The 14,686-nt window shown below is 38.2% G+C and overlaps 1 protein-coding gene, 1 long non-coding RNA gene and 1 pseudogene across 2 annotated transcripts; all 3 read right to left on the bottom strand.

Moving 5' to 3' along the window:
* Window positions 1-4,820: 4,820 nt before the first annotated feature.
* LOC130509420 (uncharacterized) lies at window positions 4,821-5,692 on the bottom strand. The gene is made up of 2 exons (XR_008943436.1): window positions 5,213-5,692; window positions 4,821-5,130 (listed from the first exon to the last, which is right to left on the bottom strand). It is a non-coding gene; the product is annotated as an uncharacterized LOC130509420 (long non-coding RNA).
* A 4,278-nt stretch (window positions 5,693-9,970) lies between these two features.
* Window positions 9,971-11,732, bottom strand: LOC108845289 (uncharacterized; annotated as a pseudogene).
* A 253-nt stretch (window positions 11,733-11,985) lies between these two features.
* On the bottom strand, window positions 11,986-12,810 carry LOC108845288 (glutathione S-transferase T3-like). The gene has a single exon (XM_018618520.1). It carries the CDS (start codon window positions 12,808-12,810, stop codon window positions 11,986-11,988), a length of 825 nt encoding a protein of 274 aa, XP_018474022.1.
* Window positions 12,811-14,686: the final 1,876 nt, after the last annotated feature.

Here is a 14,686-nt window from a genome sequence, read left to right as displayed (position 1 = left end):
GCACTCTTCACGTCCATCTGATATAGCTTGATGCGTAGATTACATGCCATTCCAATCAGCAATCTGATTGATTCTAGACGTGCCACTGGTGCAAAGGTTTCATCGAAGTCAACACCTTCAACCTGCGTGTATCCTTGCCCTACTAGTCGTGACTTGTTCTTGATGACGTTCCCTTCTTCATCAGTCTTATTCTTGTGTATCCACTTAGTGCCAATGATATTCACACCTTCTGGTCTGGGAACAAGCTCCCACACTTGCAAGCGAACAAATTGTTCAAGTTCCTGATGCATAGACTCTGTCCAGTATTCATCATCCAATGCCTCCTGTAAAGTTTTAGGCTCGATTTGAGAGACAAAGCATTCCAGTTTATTCATCTTGACGGTAAGACATGCAAGTCTGACCATCTCCTTGAAATCGATATGTTTCTTCCTCGTAACTCTCTCATCATAGATCCCTCCAATCACATCATCTGGTGAATGATTCTTATGCACTCTCCCTTGATCCAGTTTTACTTCCACTCTTTCTTGATCATCTTCATCCTCAGATTCATCTTTGATCTGAGCGGTTGTTGGACTGGATTTACTCGGCTGTGTAGCACAATCAATAGCCTGAGTTACTTGAGTTTGGTAGAAACCGATACTGTCATCAAACACCACATTCACTTTGTCCCCAATGAACTTAGTACGATGATTGTATACCCTGTAGGCAGAGCTATTTGTAGAATAACCCAGAAACATCCCAACATCACTCTTTGCATCAAATTTGCCAAGATGATCCTTGTCATTTAAGATATAGCAGAGGCATCCGAATACATGCATGTGGCTCAAGTTTGGAGTTTTTCCTTTGAAGAGCTCGTACGGTGTAGTCTTTGTGTTTGGCTTCACGTACACTCGATTTATGATATAGCAAGCTGCACCAACTGCTTCTGCCCAAAAGTTGGATGGTACATTGTTACCACACAGCATGGCTCTAGCCATTTCTTGAAGAGTTCTGTTCTTCCTTTCCACTACACCATTTTGTTGCGGGGTTCTCGGAGCTGCATACTGATGTCTAATGCCTTGGCTCTGACAGAATAATTTGAACTGCTCATTTTGAAACTCTCCTCCATGATCACTCTTAATCTGAACGATTCCACCCTTCTCTTGTTTGAGTTGCAATGCGAGCACTCGGAAGCTATCAAGAGCATCAGATTTATTTTTCAGAAAGTCAATCCAGGTATACCTAGAGAAGTCATCAACCAGCACAAATATGTATCTCCTCCCTGCGATGCTGTTTGGGGTGATTGGTCCCATCAAATCCATGTGCACAAGTTCCAGAACTTTCTTCGATCTGATCTCTGTAATTTGCTTGTGTTGCACCTTGACTTGCTTTCCTTGACAACATCCTTTGCATACAGTAGTGGTGTGTTTCTCAAGATCAGGAACACCACGAACCACTTCTGCTTTTACTAGACGATTTAGACCATTAGTGTTCATGTGTCCCAGCTTCCGATGCCAGAGATCCAATTTGGATTCAGTTGCTGAAAGACATGTAGTCTGAGATGGTTTCCACATGTAGCAATTATTTCCAGACCTCACTCCATAGAGAACTATGTTTCCATCACCATCCACTGCTCGACATTCCTTCTTATTAAATATAACTTCCAAACCTTCATCACACAACTGACTAACGCTGATGAGATTTGCTTTGAGTCCATCCACATAGTACACATTGATAAGTCGTGGAAGATCTTCTCTGTCTGTTATCCCTACACCACGAATTTTAGCTTGAGCACCATCTCCAAAAGTCACTTTTCCGCCTTTAATGAGCTCCAGCTTCTCAAGGTATTCAAGCTTTCCAGTCATATGTTTTGAACAACCACTGTCAAAGTACCATGGTAATTCCTCTGGAACCTCAGCATCAGCACTCGTATAGGCTACGTTGCTTAGAACCTCTTTCTCATGAAAAGTACTCGAGAAGTTACAGGACAGTGTGATTTCCTCCTGAAGATGTGACTCACTCGTTTGATTGTGTGACACAACCGGCACTTTTTCCTTGTAATTCGGGTACAAGTCTCGTTTAGCAATCCACACTCCACCATATACAGTAGGTTCCAAGTAGCATAGGTTCATTCTCCAAGCACGTTGATACTGATTTTGACGAAAGTAGCAGAACCTGACGTGATGACCAGGTTTTCCACAGAAGTGACATCCATTCCTTCTTCTTGGATTGTGTGTTTTACTTTTGATTTCAGCACCACTGACGACAGCTTTGCCTTTCTCTTGTTTAGTCACTTTGATTTCGTCAGCTGCTTCCTTCACAAAGGTTGGTTTCTCAGAGGAAACCTTGGAGGTAGATCCATGAAATCCCAGTCCTCGGTTAGTACTAGGACACTGACCAATGGTTAAGAGATGATCCAGAGTTGATGTTCCCACGGAGAGCATTCTGATCTGCTTATGATTCTCAGCTAGTTGACTTTCAAGTAACCTGCTTTTATCCATCTCCTTCTCAAGTAGCTCACTCAGTTGACCTACTTTCATCTCGAATAGTTTCTGAACTCGCTCCTGTTCAGCCATGGCTCGTTTGACCGATAGTAGCTCTTGGTCAGATTCCTTCAACGGCGAGAGAGGTAACGTTTGGTTTCCTGGCTTTTCTAACTCCAGGATATTGACTTGAGCTTTCAGCATTGCTTTATCCTTCAGCAGTTGTAGATTCTCATGACTCAATTCAGCAAACTGATTAAAGAGTGCCTTATACTCTGTTTCAAGGTCGTGATTTAGCTCATCCTCATCCTCTCTATCTACTGCACTGGCTTCTGTCGTGCTAGTCAAATCAACATCTTGTCCTATAAGAGCCATGAAGTTTAAGTGAAGCTCTTCTCCATCACTTTCACTGTCCGAATCTGTGTCACTGAAACTCATCAAGGATTTTTCTTTCTTTAGGTTGTTAGGGCACTCACTACGAGTGTGACCATAGCCCTTACACTCAATACACTTCAGCTCCTTACGCTTGGTGAGAGGGCACTCGTTGCGAAAGTGTCCATACCCTTCACATTCATGACACTGTAACTCCTTTTTCTTGGAGTTTCTAGAAGCATCTTGTCTAGATCCACGATCTGATTCATTCTTCTGTAAACGACCACTTGATCTACTCCCTCCTTTCTCCATTCTTTTCACAAACTTGTTGAAGTTACGTGCCATTAAACCTAGATTCTCTTCAATCTTAGCAACCCTGTCCTCCTCCTTTGATTCTGCAGCAAACGCAATACTTTTCTGAGTATCAGTGAGTCTGTCAGTCTTCTCGAGGTCGTGTACTTTCAGAATCCCTGAGAGTTGATCAAACTTCATCTCGTCAGTGTCTACAGCGATATTTAGCACCGCTTTGTAAGCTTCAAATCGAGGTGGTAAGCATCTTAGTAACTTCTTCACAAGATCTTTCTCTTCGTACTTTTTACCCAAAACAGAGGATTCACTAGCCAGTTCACTGAGTTTGGATATGAAACCATCAATTGGTTCATCATCTCCCATTCGTAAATTCTCAAACCTTGAGGCAAGATGATCAATTCTGGTCCTTCGAACACTGGTGTTACCTTCGAAGTGATTTATCAAGGTGTCCCATGCTTCTTTTGCTGATTCACATCCTTGAATGATCTTGAATTGATCGAGATCAACCGCAGAGAATATAGCCGTGAGCGCCTTTGAGTTAAACTTTGATGCAGCCTTTTCGGAGTCAGTCCACTTGTCTTTCTGTTTAGGACCTAACGAGTTGTCCTCCATCAGCACAGTAGGAGCAGACCACCCATCTTCAACTGCAGTCCAAGCATCTTCATCAATACCCCTGATTATGTGACGCATCCTAGCCTTCCAATGTCCGAAATTCCCTCCATCAAGAATGATGGGCTTATGCAGCGTGATTAGTTCCTTCATGGTGTCCATGAAACTTGCAGGATCTCAACCTGTTAGTAGTATATGATACCACAGAGGTTTCCTGCTCTGATACCAAATGAAAGTTCAGAGACAGCCAGTAAAGGAACACAAAACTCAATTCAAGAACACTTTCCTTGATTATTAGAAACCTTTTAAACAATCTTCCTAGATCTGTTTAATCCGAATTACTCTCAGTCACAGACGACTAGAGACGGACCAATTTCTAATATTGATGACACAATCGAGCTGCTCAACACAAGGCACTCGATCGTCTAACTCTTGACAAGAACAACCTCTTGCTCAAGCTTTTACAATAACGTACTTAACCTAGATCTGCCCTAGACAATCTAGTTAAGTAGTCCTTACCGAATATTCTATTTTCCTAATATCTCGGTGAATCCAAATCTTCCATTATTCTCTCAACTTGATGTGCAAGTTATATCCTGGAATCTAATGAGTATCGCCACGTCATCTTTCCATAACTCTGCGACATCTGCGTGTAACACACAAGCTCCTTTGTGTAAAACGTCGTCACTCTGATTCTTCTAACACACGGCTCTTTTCTTGATCTTACAAAGTAACAGTAAGACTACCTGTCACTACAAGAAATATCAACATTGTTAGCTCACGATAAACGCTATCGTAGGGTTTTCATAGCGTTTTACGATCTGCTATGTCATCGGCAGCCATCATAGGTACCCCTTCTACGATAGCACTTTTCAATGACGCTATTTAATGTTTCATACGATAGCGATAGTTTAATGCTGTTATTAACTTTAATATAACATTATTTTTTTGTTACAAATTGATTACGATTCATATATTTGTGCTATGATAGATCTTTCTATAATAAATCAAAAAATAATTATAATTATAATAAAATAATTGAAAATTAAATCAAAAATTAATTTATACTGAAAATGAAATAAATTTTATTTATAAATTAAAATTGGGTTACAAATTAACTTGGGTTTACATTACTAAACCAGAAATTAAAAATAAATTTAGACCACTACAATTTCCCCAACCCGGTTTACACTAAACCAAATTTAAAAAGAAAAAAAAAACTAAACCTAAAAAACTAAGACTGCAGCCGCCGCCTCCTCTACGGCCTTGCAGCCCTTGCCCCTCTTCCAACAGTCATGAGTTTGCCTCCTCCTGGCCGCCGTCCTCAAGCCGCCATGAACCTTGCCTACTGCAGCCACCAAGATCCTTGACTCCTCACCTATCTTTACCAAAAACAAAATAAATTCAGATTCATAAGAGGAAAACAGATACGAAAAGGGAGAGAGGGAGAGAAGGCGAACGTGGCGGTGGTGGGAGGGCGAACGTGGCGGTGGTGGGAGGGCGACCGCGGTGGTGGTTGTGGGGGTGCGATGCGATGGGAGTGATGGGAGACGAAGAGAAGATGCGATGGGAGAAATATGGGAGAGATGAGAGAGGCGTGCAAAGAGATAGGAGTGATGAGAGAAACAGTAAGCTTGGAGAGAGATGGGAGTGATGAGAGATATGAGAGATGAGAATGAAGAAGATGAAGTTTCAGATCTGTCGTGGAGAAAAGAGAGATAGGGGGAGAAAAAATAAAAATTAAAAGGAATAAATCTCAACCCTTAGATCTAATTTAATCTAATGGTTCAGAAGTGTGATCCGTGTATCTCAATCTGATTGGTCAGAAAATTTTGTTTTTTCTTTTTCTATTTTTGTTTTTGTTTTATCCTTTAATATTTTGATAATTTGTTTTGCAAATAATTTTTCTTAGTTATGTCTTATTTCAGGTCGGGTTGTTCGTAGCCAAGTGGCTGCTGAACTCTGCCTTCGGGCCCTGACGTCGGGGATTCGAACCCCACTTACCTCAGTTTGAGGATTAAAGGTCCAAAAGTGACCAGTTGACAAAAAAAAAAGTTATGTCTTATTTCAGAATTTATATTTTGTAGGTTATAATTTAAATCTAAAGTTTATTTTTGAACATAGTAAATTGTTATTTATTTAGGAATTGATGTATAATTAAGTTCGAATATATATTAGATTAATATCAAAATTATGATTTTGGTGATCATTTTAAAAATTTATATGCTTACACAGAAATCTGATATATAATTCATTTATAAATTTGTTTGTTTGATTCAAAAGTTGAAATTTTTTAAATTTAAATTTTATGGTTTATAAAAAACATTATGATTAAGAGTAAAGTTTAGTTTTGTGATTTAAGGTTTGGATATTGGAAATGAGATTTAGGATTAAAATTTAGTATTTTGGATTAAAATTGGAAAATAATAGATTTGAAGACTAGATACAATATTTATAGTCAAATATTTAACAATCTAGATTATAGGTTTATATTTAGAGTATTGAAAGTATAGTTTATGTTTGAAGTTAGGAGTTAGAATATAGAATTTGATTAAGGATTAAAGATATGTGTTTAGGAGATTATAGTTTTAAAATTAGAAATATTAAATTATGAGTTTAATTTTAATATTTGAAGTTATAATATGAAAATATTAGATTTATAAGGGTTGTCTTAAGAGTTAAGGGTTTAAAACTATGCTTAGGGTTTAAAACATGTTTAGGGTTAGGAGTTCGAATAGCTTTTCTTAGCATTATAAAAATGCTATTACATGTTTTTTATAGCATTACTAAAGTCGTTTCAATATTATCTTTGGCGCTTGAATCTCATTTCCCGGTAAATATTGGTGGAATCGGTGACTTTAAATTCCCGCTCATTTAATTTTCAAAATAACATTAGTTAAGTGTTATTTTAGGTTTCGCTCTACCATTGCGTTTATCTAACGCTATTATAAAATATAAAAATATTTAACTTATCTACGATAGCAGTTCAGTAAAACGTGCTATAATAATCTGCTATCAATGTAGACTTTTTTTGTAGTGTGTATCTTGTCCAAGATGCGATTACACTCGTTGTAGTCATTCAATACATAATACTTTTCGAAAGTGGTTCGGAACTGAGAAATGCGATCACCATCCTCACTCATCTGAAATTACCTTTCACAAGTCAACTATCCTTCTCGAAACAATCCACAAGTCAACCGAATAAAAAAATAACCTAACTATCAAAACGTTTTTGCGCAAAAGTACGACGCAACGATCAACTAAGAACAACGCAACGATCAACCAAGATCAACGCAACGATCAACGAAGAACAACACAACGATCAACCAAGAACAACGCAACGATCAACGAAGAACAATGCAACGATCAACCAAGAACAACGCAACGATCAACAACCACGAGAAAGAGAAAGAGAAAGAGAATATCTCTAGAAAATCTAAGAAACCCTAATCATCAAAACGTTCTAGTGCTAAAGTACAATGTAACAATCAACGGAGAACAAGGCAACGATGAACGAAGAACCAGAAAGAGAAGGGAAAGAGAAAGTCACCTTAAATCCAAGAAACCCTAATTATCAAAACGTTCTTGTGCTAATGTACAACGCAACGATCAACGAAGAATAACGCAAGGATCAACGAAGAACAACTCAACGAACAACGAGAAAGAGAAAGAGAAGAGAAAGAGAAAGTCACCTTGTTCGTCAAGAAACCTTTAGAGAAGTCGAAGTTCTTATTCTCTGGAGACAGTCCAAGAAGTGTGAGAATCGCAGAGAGAGCTTTGCGACGAGTGTTGGGGAAAGGTGGGAGAAGGACGTTATAAAGTGGACCCCATCAAAAACGGCGGCGTAGATCTATTTCGAAAAAGAAAACAAAATGCAGTAATTTTGATTGGTTACGATTTATTTTTCAAATATTAAAATACTTTAATTTTGTATCCACCGTTAGATAAGAGTGAAGACTGAAGACAAACAATTTTATAGATACTTTTTTATTTTTTTTTGTTATATATATATATATATATATTATAGTTTTGACATTTAATTTCCTAAACTTAACAGTTTGCAACGTGTTGCAGATGTAACAGGCCCTTTAGTCCATTTACTCAGATATTCTTTTTTTTTTATAAAGATTCACTCAGATATTCCATGCAAAGAGACCACCCATGCATGAAATGATGTTAAAAAGTATGAACTTTCTTGCTCAAGTTTTTTTTGTTTGGTTAGTGCAAGGCTTATCCGCTTGTTCGCACTTGGTACATCTTTTTCTCCCGGTTTGGATGGACCATGTAACTGAAGAAAAGCTCAAGAATTAGTAATAATCAAAGATAATTAGCAAGAAAGTGAGCTTTTGAGAGCAAGCTTCTCGATTATGTTTGGAACACTGTAACCGTCGATTTTGTAAACACTATTTCAGTGCAAGAAAAAACATACCAAGAGTGAGACTGCTAGCTATTGTTTTAACATTTTACAGCTGATCATTATTTTTATAGTGTCATATTAATTAATGCATATTATCAAACATGGCTTGTCAATTGATTTTAGATAATTAGATGCTTAGCAAGAAGCATCAAAAGTATATTGTCACCCTGACCCTGTGCTCGAACACTTTCTCGATAGCCAGCACCTAGACATTTAAATTTATTTACACTGTACCATGAATTCTTCTCACGGGTGTGGATGGATCCAACAAAACCAAATCCACTACAATAATAAATACTCTTCTTTAAATTATTTTCATTTCTCCTAATCCACAGGCATCAGTAAAAAAGAGAGGTAAATCAGAACTAAACATGTTCAATAATCTCATGTCTATCAAGATATATTGAGAACACCCTCCTTTCCCCTGTATCACAGAAGGAGAAACGCAGACAGCAGCGGACATCCAACCTAAAGCAGAGCTTCAAAGACATCAGTCTAACTCAATTATGCAATTGCAACAAACAAACTCTTATAAGAGAAAGAAAGTCAGATTCACCTGGGAAGAGACACATGCAGTGAGACGCGTTATACCCTTCTCTTCCTGAACCGACAGTTTCAATCAATGAGTAATCTTCAAGCTTTAGCAGAAGCTGCATGATTAAACAACAAAAAACACAACACACTAGAAACCGTAAACACTAACTAACGTCCAAACAAAAAAAATAACTTGAGCAAGAAATCTCAAAAACTTTGCTAACAGTTGTAAGTTAATTATGTTGGAACACCCTAATGGTAACATCAGTTCTCGAGACGCTTGTGGCATACCCGAGATGGAACAGAGAAGAGGAAGTTCTGAAGCATATCAATCATAGTAGTTGTTGTCGTCATCATAGCTCGACGTTCACTCAGAATACACACAGAGTAAACCAGAAGCGGACCCACGTTGAGCAATAGGGTCAACTGACAGAGGTTAAATTTAATATTTAACTGTTTGTTGTTTTGAATAAACATCTAGTTGGTCATTCGGTTAATACTATCCTCGTCTATCCCACCAAACCCGGTTCGATTCCACGTTATGTTGTACTTTACTGATTTTTCTTTAAATTATTTTAATTCAAAGTTTGGGTCCGCCATTTTTTTTTTTTTTTTTGCGGCTACAACCTCTCTGGCAACGAGAGAAGTCGAGTTGTTTTGCTCTTCACACAGCGGGTAAACCCCAAAGACGGCACACAGTTCCAAATAAATATGCAAGAACCGACACGCTTTCTTAAATTTGTGATTGTTGACTTATCCCTTCTCCCTCCAGTGTAGTTAACCCATGCAAACCGCATAAATTAAATTGATTATAACTCAATGTTTAGCTTTACCGAGAAGATGGTAAGAACAATACGGTTTTGTTATTTGTGATTTATTTCGTAAGGTTTTTATTTGCTTCACATTGCTTTTTGTATAACTTTTCCTTCAATAATTTCGTAAGGGTTTCTGACAACACTTTTTTTCTGACCATATTTCAGAATATAATTTCTTTGTATCTTTGTTCGTAAGCAAGGTTAGAGCAACTCCATTGTTGAACCTCTTTAATGAGGTTCTAAGCAATTTTCCAGAATTAATTTAATTAATTTTAATTAATTATCAAAAGTTAAGGAGTTTCAAGCATTTGTAAGTCTATTGGTGAATCCCAAAATGAGGTTCTTATGAATTTTTTTTTTCTTTTGCAACTCATTGGAATAAAATAATATTATAAAAATTATAAAAAATAAAATTATGATTATTGAAAAAACAAATATTAAACATACAATATTAGGATCATACACTTATTAGGATTATTGGTTTCCAAATTTTGCAAATATATTTGCAATTAAATCGGTCTTCAAATGTTCATGTATGCTTTGGTCGCGAAGATCCTCCCGAGTGGGAATTATATTACCGAGATTCGTAGGCATGTCGGTAGAGAACGATAAATTCACCTCTGAACTTCTGCTTATTTCTCCTTCTAACCACATATTTGTATCGTATTGATAAGTGTATCCATCTCGTTCGTCTTCCACTATCATATTGTGTAGTATGATACATGCTCTGATAATGTTGCTGATTTTCTCCTTGTCCCAAAGAAGCGCCGGGTTTTTAACAATTGCAAAACGAGCTTGCAAGACTCCAAATGCACGCTCGACATCTTTTCTGGCGCTTTCTTGACGTTCTGCAAATAACTTCGCCTCAGGACCTTGAGGAAGAGAGATGGATTGGATAAAGGTAGGCCACTTTGGATATATACCGTCGGTGAAGTAGGCCATATGGTAGGTGTGACCGTTGACGGTGAACTTAAATCTTGGAGCTCGACCATAGATTATGTCATCAAAAACCGGAGACCGATCAAGGACGTTAATATCGTTTAAGGTACCTGGTGGTCCAAAAAACGCGTGCCATATCCAAAGGTCTTGTGAAGCTACCGCCTCTAGAACAATAGTTGGCTTTCCTGCACCACGTGTATATAGACCTTTCCAAGAGTGTGGACAATATTTCCACTCCCAATGCATACAGTCAATGCTTCCTATCATCCCAGGGAAACCGCGTACCTCTCTGATATCAAGTAGTCGTTGAAGATCTTCAGGTGTGGGTTTTCGTATAAATCAATGATTCCTTGAGTCAATTTTTCCAAACACAATAAGGCAGTGGACTCACCCATGCGGAGATATTCGTCCACCATGTCACCCGCACAACCATAGGCTAACATACGAATTGCCGCAATACACTTTTGTAGTGGAGTTAGCCCGAACCGTCCTACTGCATCTCTTCTATGCTGAAAATAAGGAACTTCATTGGAGAAGCGATTAACAATCCTCGTGAATAATGACCGGTTCATTCGGAAACGGCGCCTAAAATACTCAGGTGGATAAGTCGGCTCCGCACTGAAATAGTCATTCCATAAACGGTTGTGCCCATCCTCGCGGTTTCTTTCTATGTATGCTCGTCTCCTCGGTACTGGTGGTTGATAGTCCAGCATGGTGTTGTACATTTCTTCGATTTGTTCTTCGAAATAATCTTCAAACCTGTTTTCTAAATTCCGTTCATCATCGTTGGATGAGGATGCCATGTTTCCTGTAATAAAAGAATTATAAATTCTGTTCAAATTTATATTGAAAGTTATGAAATATCAATTATTATATCAAATACTATATAGATTTTCCTTGCAATATTACATGTATATATTGATCTAAAAAATATCAATTATTATATCAATCAGTCGCTTGTGATAAAGATTTTCCTTGCAATATTACATGTATATATAGATAGGTTCACATGGGCTTTGCAGTATATTTTTGAGGTATCAAATAAAGAAATACAAAGATAGGTTGACATGCTATTTCAATCACTCGCTTGTGATATGCAAGTAAACAAGAACAAGAAGAAAGAAACATAGAAGCATAAACCAAACTTACAAGATGCAGAGAGAAAGTAAAGAAGAAGCAGAGAGAAATACAAAGATGTTTTAATAGAGATAAACAAACACAAGTTTACATAGGTTTTAAATAGAGAAATACAAGTTCACATGACAACACAAATAAAAAGATAGGTTCACATGACATAAAACAACAATAGATAGCTAGGTTCACATGACATAAAACAACAAAAGATAGCAGACTCCTCTCTGCTCCCGTGCTCTTCTATTCCACCTGTGACAGTATGACAACAAAGACAACTCATTAGTTAGGCAAGAGACAACAAAGACAACTCATTAGTTAGGCAAGAGACAACAAAGACAACTAACTCAAACAACTAAAAGCTTATCCTAAGTAATACCTCACTGGAAAGACAAACTTATCCTAACATTTCAGACATCAGTTTAAGTTTAAGTGACTCTTCCATTTCTGAAAGAGGGTCACGCTTCTCAAGCAACTTCTCAAGCAACTTTTGCTTGTTCAGTTTGTCTTTCATCTCCAGCACACTTTTTATCTCTGTGGGTTTAGACTCCTCTTGAACACCTTTCTTTTTCTTAGCCGCTTTAGCAGCCTTGATACCCGGAGGCCTAGCACCAGGGACCTCCTCTTCGCCTTCACCAGTCTTCCACTTCGGTGTAGCAAGATTGCCATGCTTAGCCAAAGAGCACCATTTCTGGTCATGCCTTAGCTCTCTCCAAGCATGCTCCATAGTGAACTTACAACCATGGTCACTGAAGAAAAAGTCGAGTGCTCTCTTCATCACATCATTCTCATTCTCACCGCTTGCTTGGCCCCTCAATGACGCATCATAGCAACCACAGAATTTGCAGGTTAAGTCATTAAGCCTCCCCCACCTTTGCTTGCACTGACCTAGCTCCCTAGGGGAAAACCCAGCATGTTGAACACTTGAGTTGTAGTACTGGAGGATCCTTGACCAAAAAGTCCCCAACTTTTGCTCATTCCCAACGATTGGATCCTTGCTAGTGTTGAGCCAAGCGCTTATGAGAATAACGTCCTCCTTCGGAGACCATTTCCTCCTCTCTTTGACAGTGGGTGCCTCTGAGGACTGGCTGCTAAAAGCTGGAAGACCAGCTGAGTCGAGGTCTATGGATTGAGAACCTGAGAGGTTCTCAAACCCTGGAGTGCTAAATTCACCGATTTGGCTTGTTAATAGGCTAACATACCCTGTAGGATACGATGCCATTTTCTAAGTTTGTGGGTTTTGGTTACTTTCTGTGGCTGTGGTAAGCGTGTGTTTTATGGTGGTTTTAAAGTAGTGTTCTTGGTTTAATGATGTATTTACTATCTAACCTAATCCTAACCATCACTCTAGGATAGTTCACATTTAAACAAGCTAGATACTTTAATTAACTTTAAAGACCAATCAACTCAATGCAGTTAGGAAGTTTTTCATTAATTTTTTCAGAAACAATTAAAATAAAAGACACTCAAGCTATCCTATTTTTCACAAGACACTCAAGCTACTTTAAAGTTTGAAATGAACTCGAAGTTACCTTATTATGCGCCATACTCAAGCTCACCAGACACTCGGCTTATGAGCTTCTCCACCTCTCAAGCTCAGACACTCGTTCTATGAGCTTCTCCACCTCTGCCTGCAAATGTTAAAAATATTATACAACATTTTGAAGGCATAAACATAACCTAAATAATAAAGAAAATATAGAAGGCAGCTCACCTTCAACACCAGATTCTCGACTTCCAGCTTTATCACCAGAGATTTATGCTCCTCACTTTTTTCCATCCGCGTTTTCAAGAACCCTATCTCTTCCTCGACTGCACAGACCCATGGCTGCCTGTAATGCATCCCATCATCCTACACAAATAAAAAATGTATCAAGAACCCACTAGACAGACACAAAAAATGTATCAAGAACCAAGAAAGTCAGTTCACTTACTTTGTACTCCTTGCAAGTAAGAACCTCTTCCCTGGTAGGTAGTCATAGACTTCTGCTGGAGCTCTCTCGCGCACTAAGCGTTGCCCACAAACACAGCGTTCTTGAATTCCTTGCATCGAGTCAGTTACAAAATGCAGGGAATCGTAGTGGTCCTTCTGCGCCTTCATAGCTCTCATCTCTTCACTAGGATCCATGACCTAACCTCCAATAGTGTCAAAAACAATAACTCGCATCAGTAACAAGAAGTAACCAATACCATATATCGATTCAAGAAACCCCTATTTTGAAAACCAACCATAAATCGATTTGGAAACCATCTCGAGTACAACCACAAACGAAGAAGAAAACTCCAAATCCGAATCAAAAATCGTATCCCAAATCGGCTTTGAACCCAGACGAAAACCCTAATTTCAAATCGATCCCAAAATCGATTTTAAACCCAGAATCGAACACAAGTGAGACGAAAACATCAAGAAACAACAAGTAATCACTAAATCGAACCCTAAACAACTTGAATATATGATTTTCCTATCGATTTACCTAAGAAAAGCTTTCGATTTCGAATCGCCAAAAATCGCCTTCGGTGGTTTTCTTTTTCTCTCTCTCGCGTAAATGATTTTTTTTTTTTGGTTAACGCGACTTGGCGAAAATCAGACGCACATGACGTGCCACGTCAGTAAGGATTGCCTCTAAAATCTCCTAATTAAGGGGCACCTCTACCCAGCCCAATAACTTTTAATTGTTTTTTAATCCAACCTACCTAAGAGATTGAGGTAAGAAGTTCAAATAAGCCCGCGATGGAGATGGTCTTAGTGCTTTCTACTAATGTATTTATTAGATTAGAGCCTAATAAAACAAAAGAAGTTGTTTTATTAGGCTCTAAAGTACACCAAGTTCCAAAGTATAACTCCAATGGTAGATACTCTCATTGGAGTGCTCTTAGCCAATTGAAAACCACTTCTCATATGCAGTGTTTCCATAGTATCCTTAGATTCTTGGTTACAAAATGTATGTAGTTTGGCACATTGATTTCAACATATGTCTCTATACTATCTTTGAAACTTTTTAGTTTCTAGTTGTAGTATTCACTTCATCCTGTCTTGTATCTTCCTTGCAATAATTTTGATGTGACTTAGTAGTTGAAGCTCACGATCATACGGGACG

This window comes from Raphanus sativus, chromosome 3 (assembly GCF_000801105.2).
Source record: "Raphanus sativus cultivar WK10039 chromosome 3, ASM80110v3, whole genome shotgun sequence".
In the NCBI taxonomy this organism is placed as follows: domain Eukaryota; kingdom Viridiplantae; phylum Streptophyta; class Magnoliopsida; order Brassicales; family Brassicaceae; genus Raphanus; species Raphanus sativus.
This window is presented reverse-complemented; position numbering and strand designations above follow the sequence as displayed.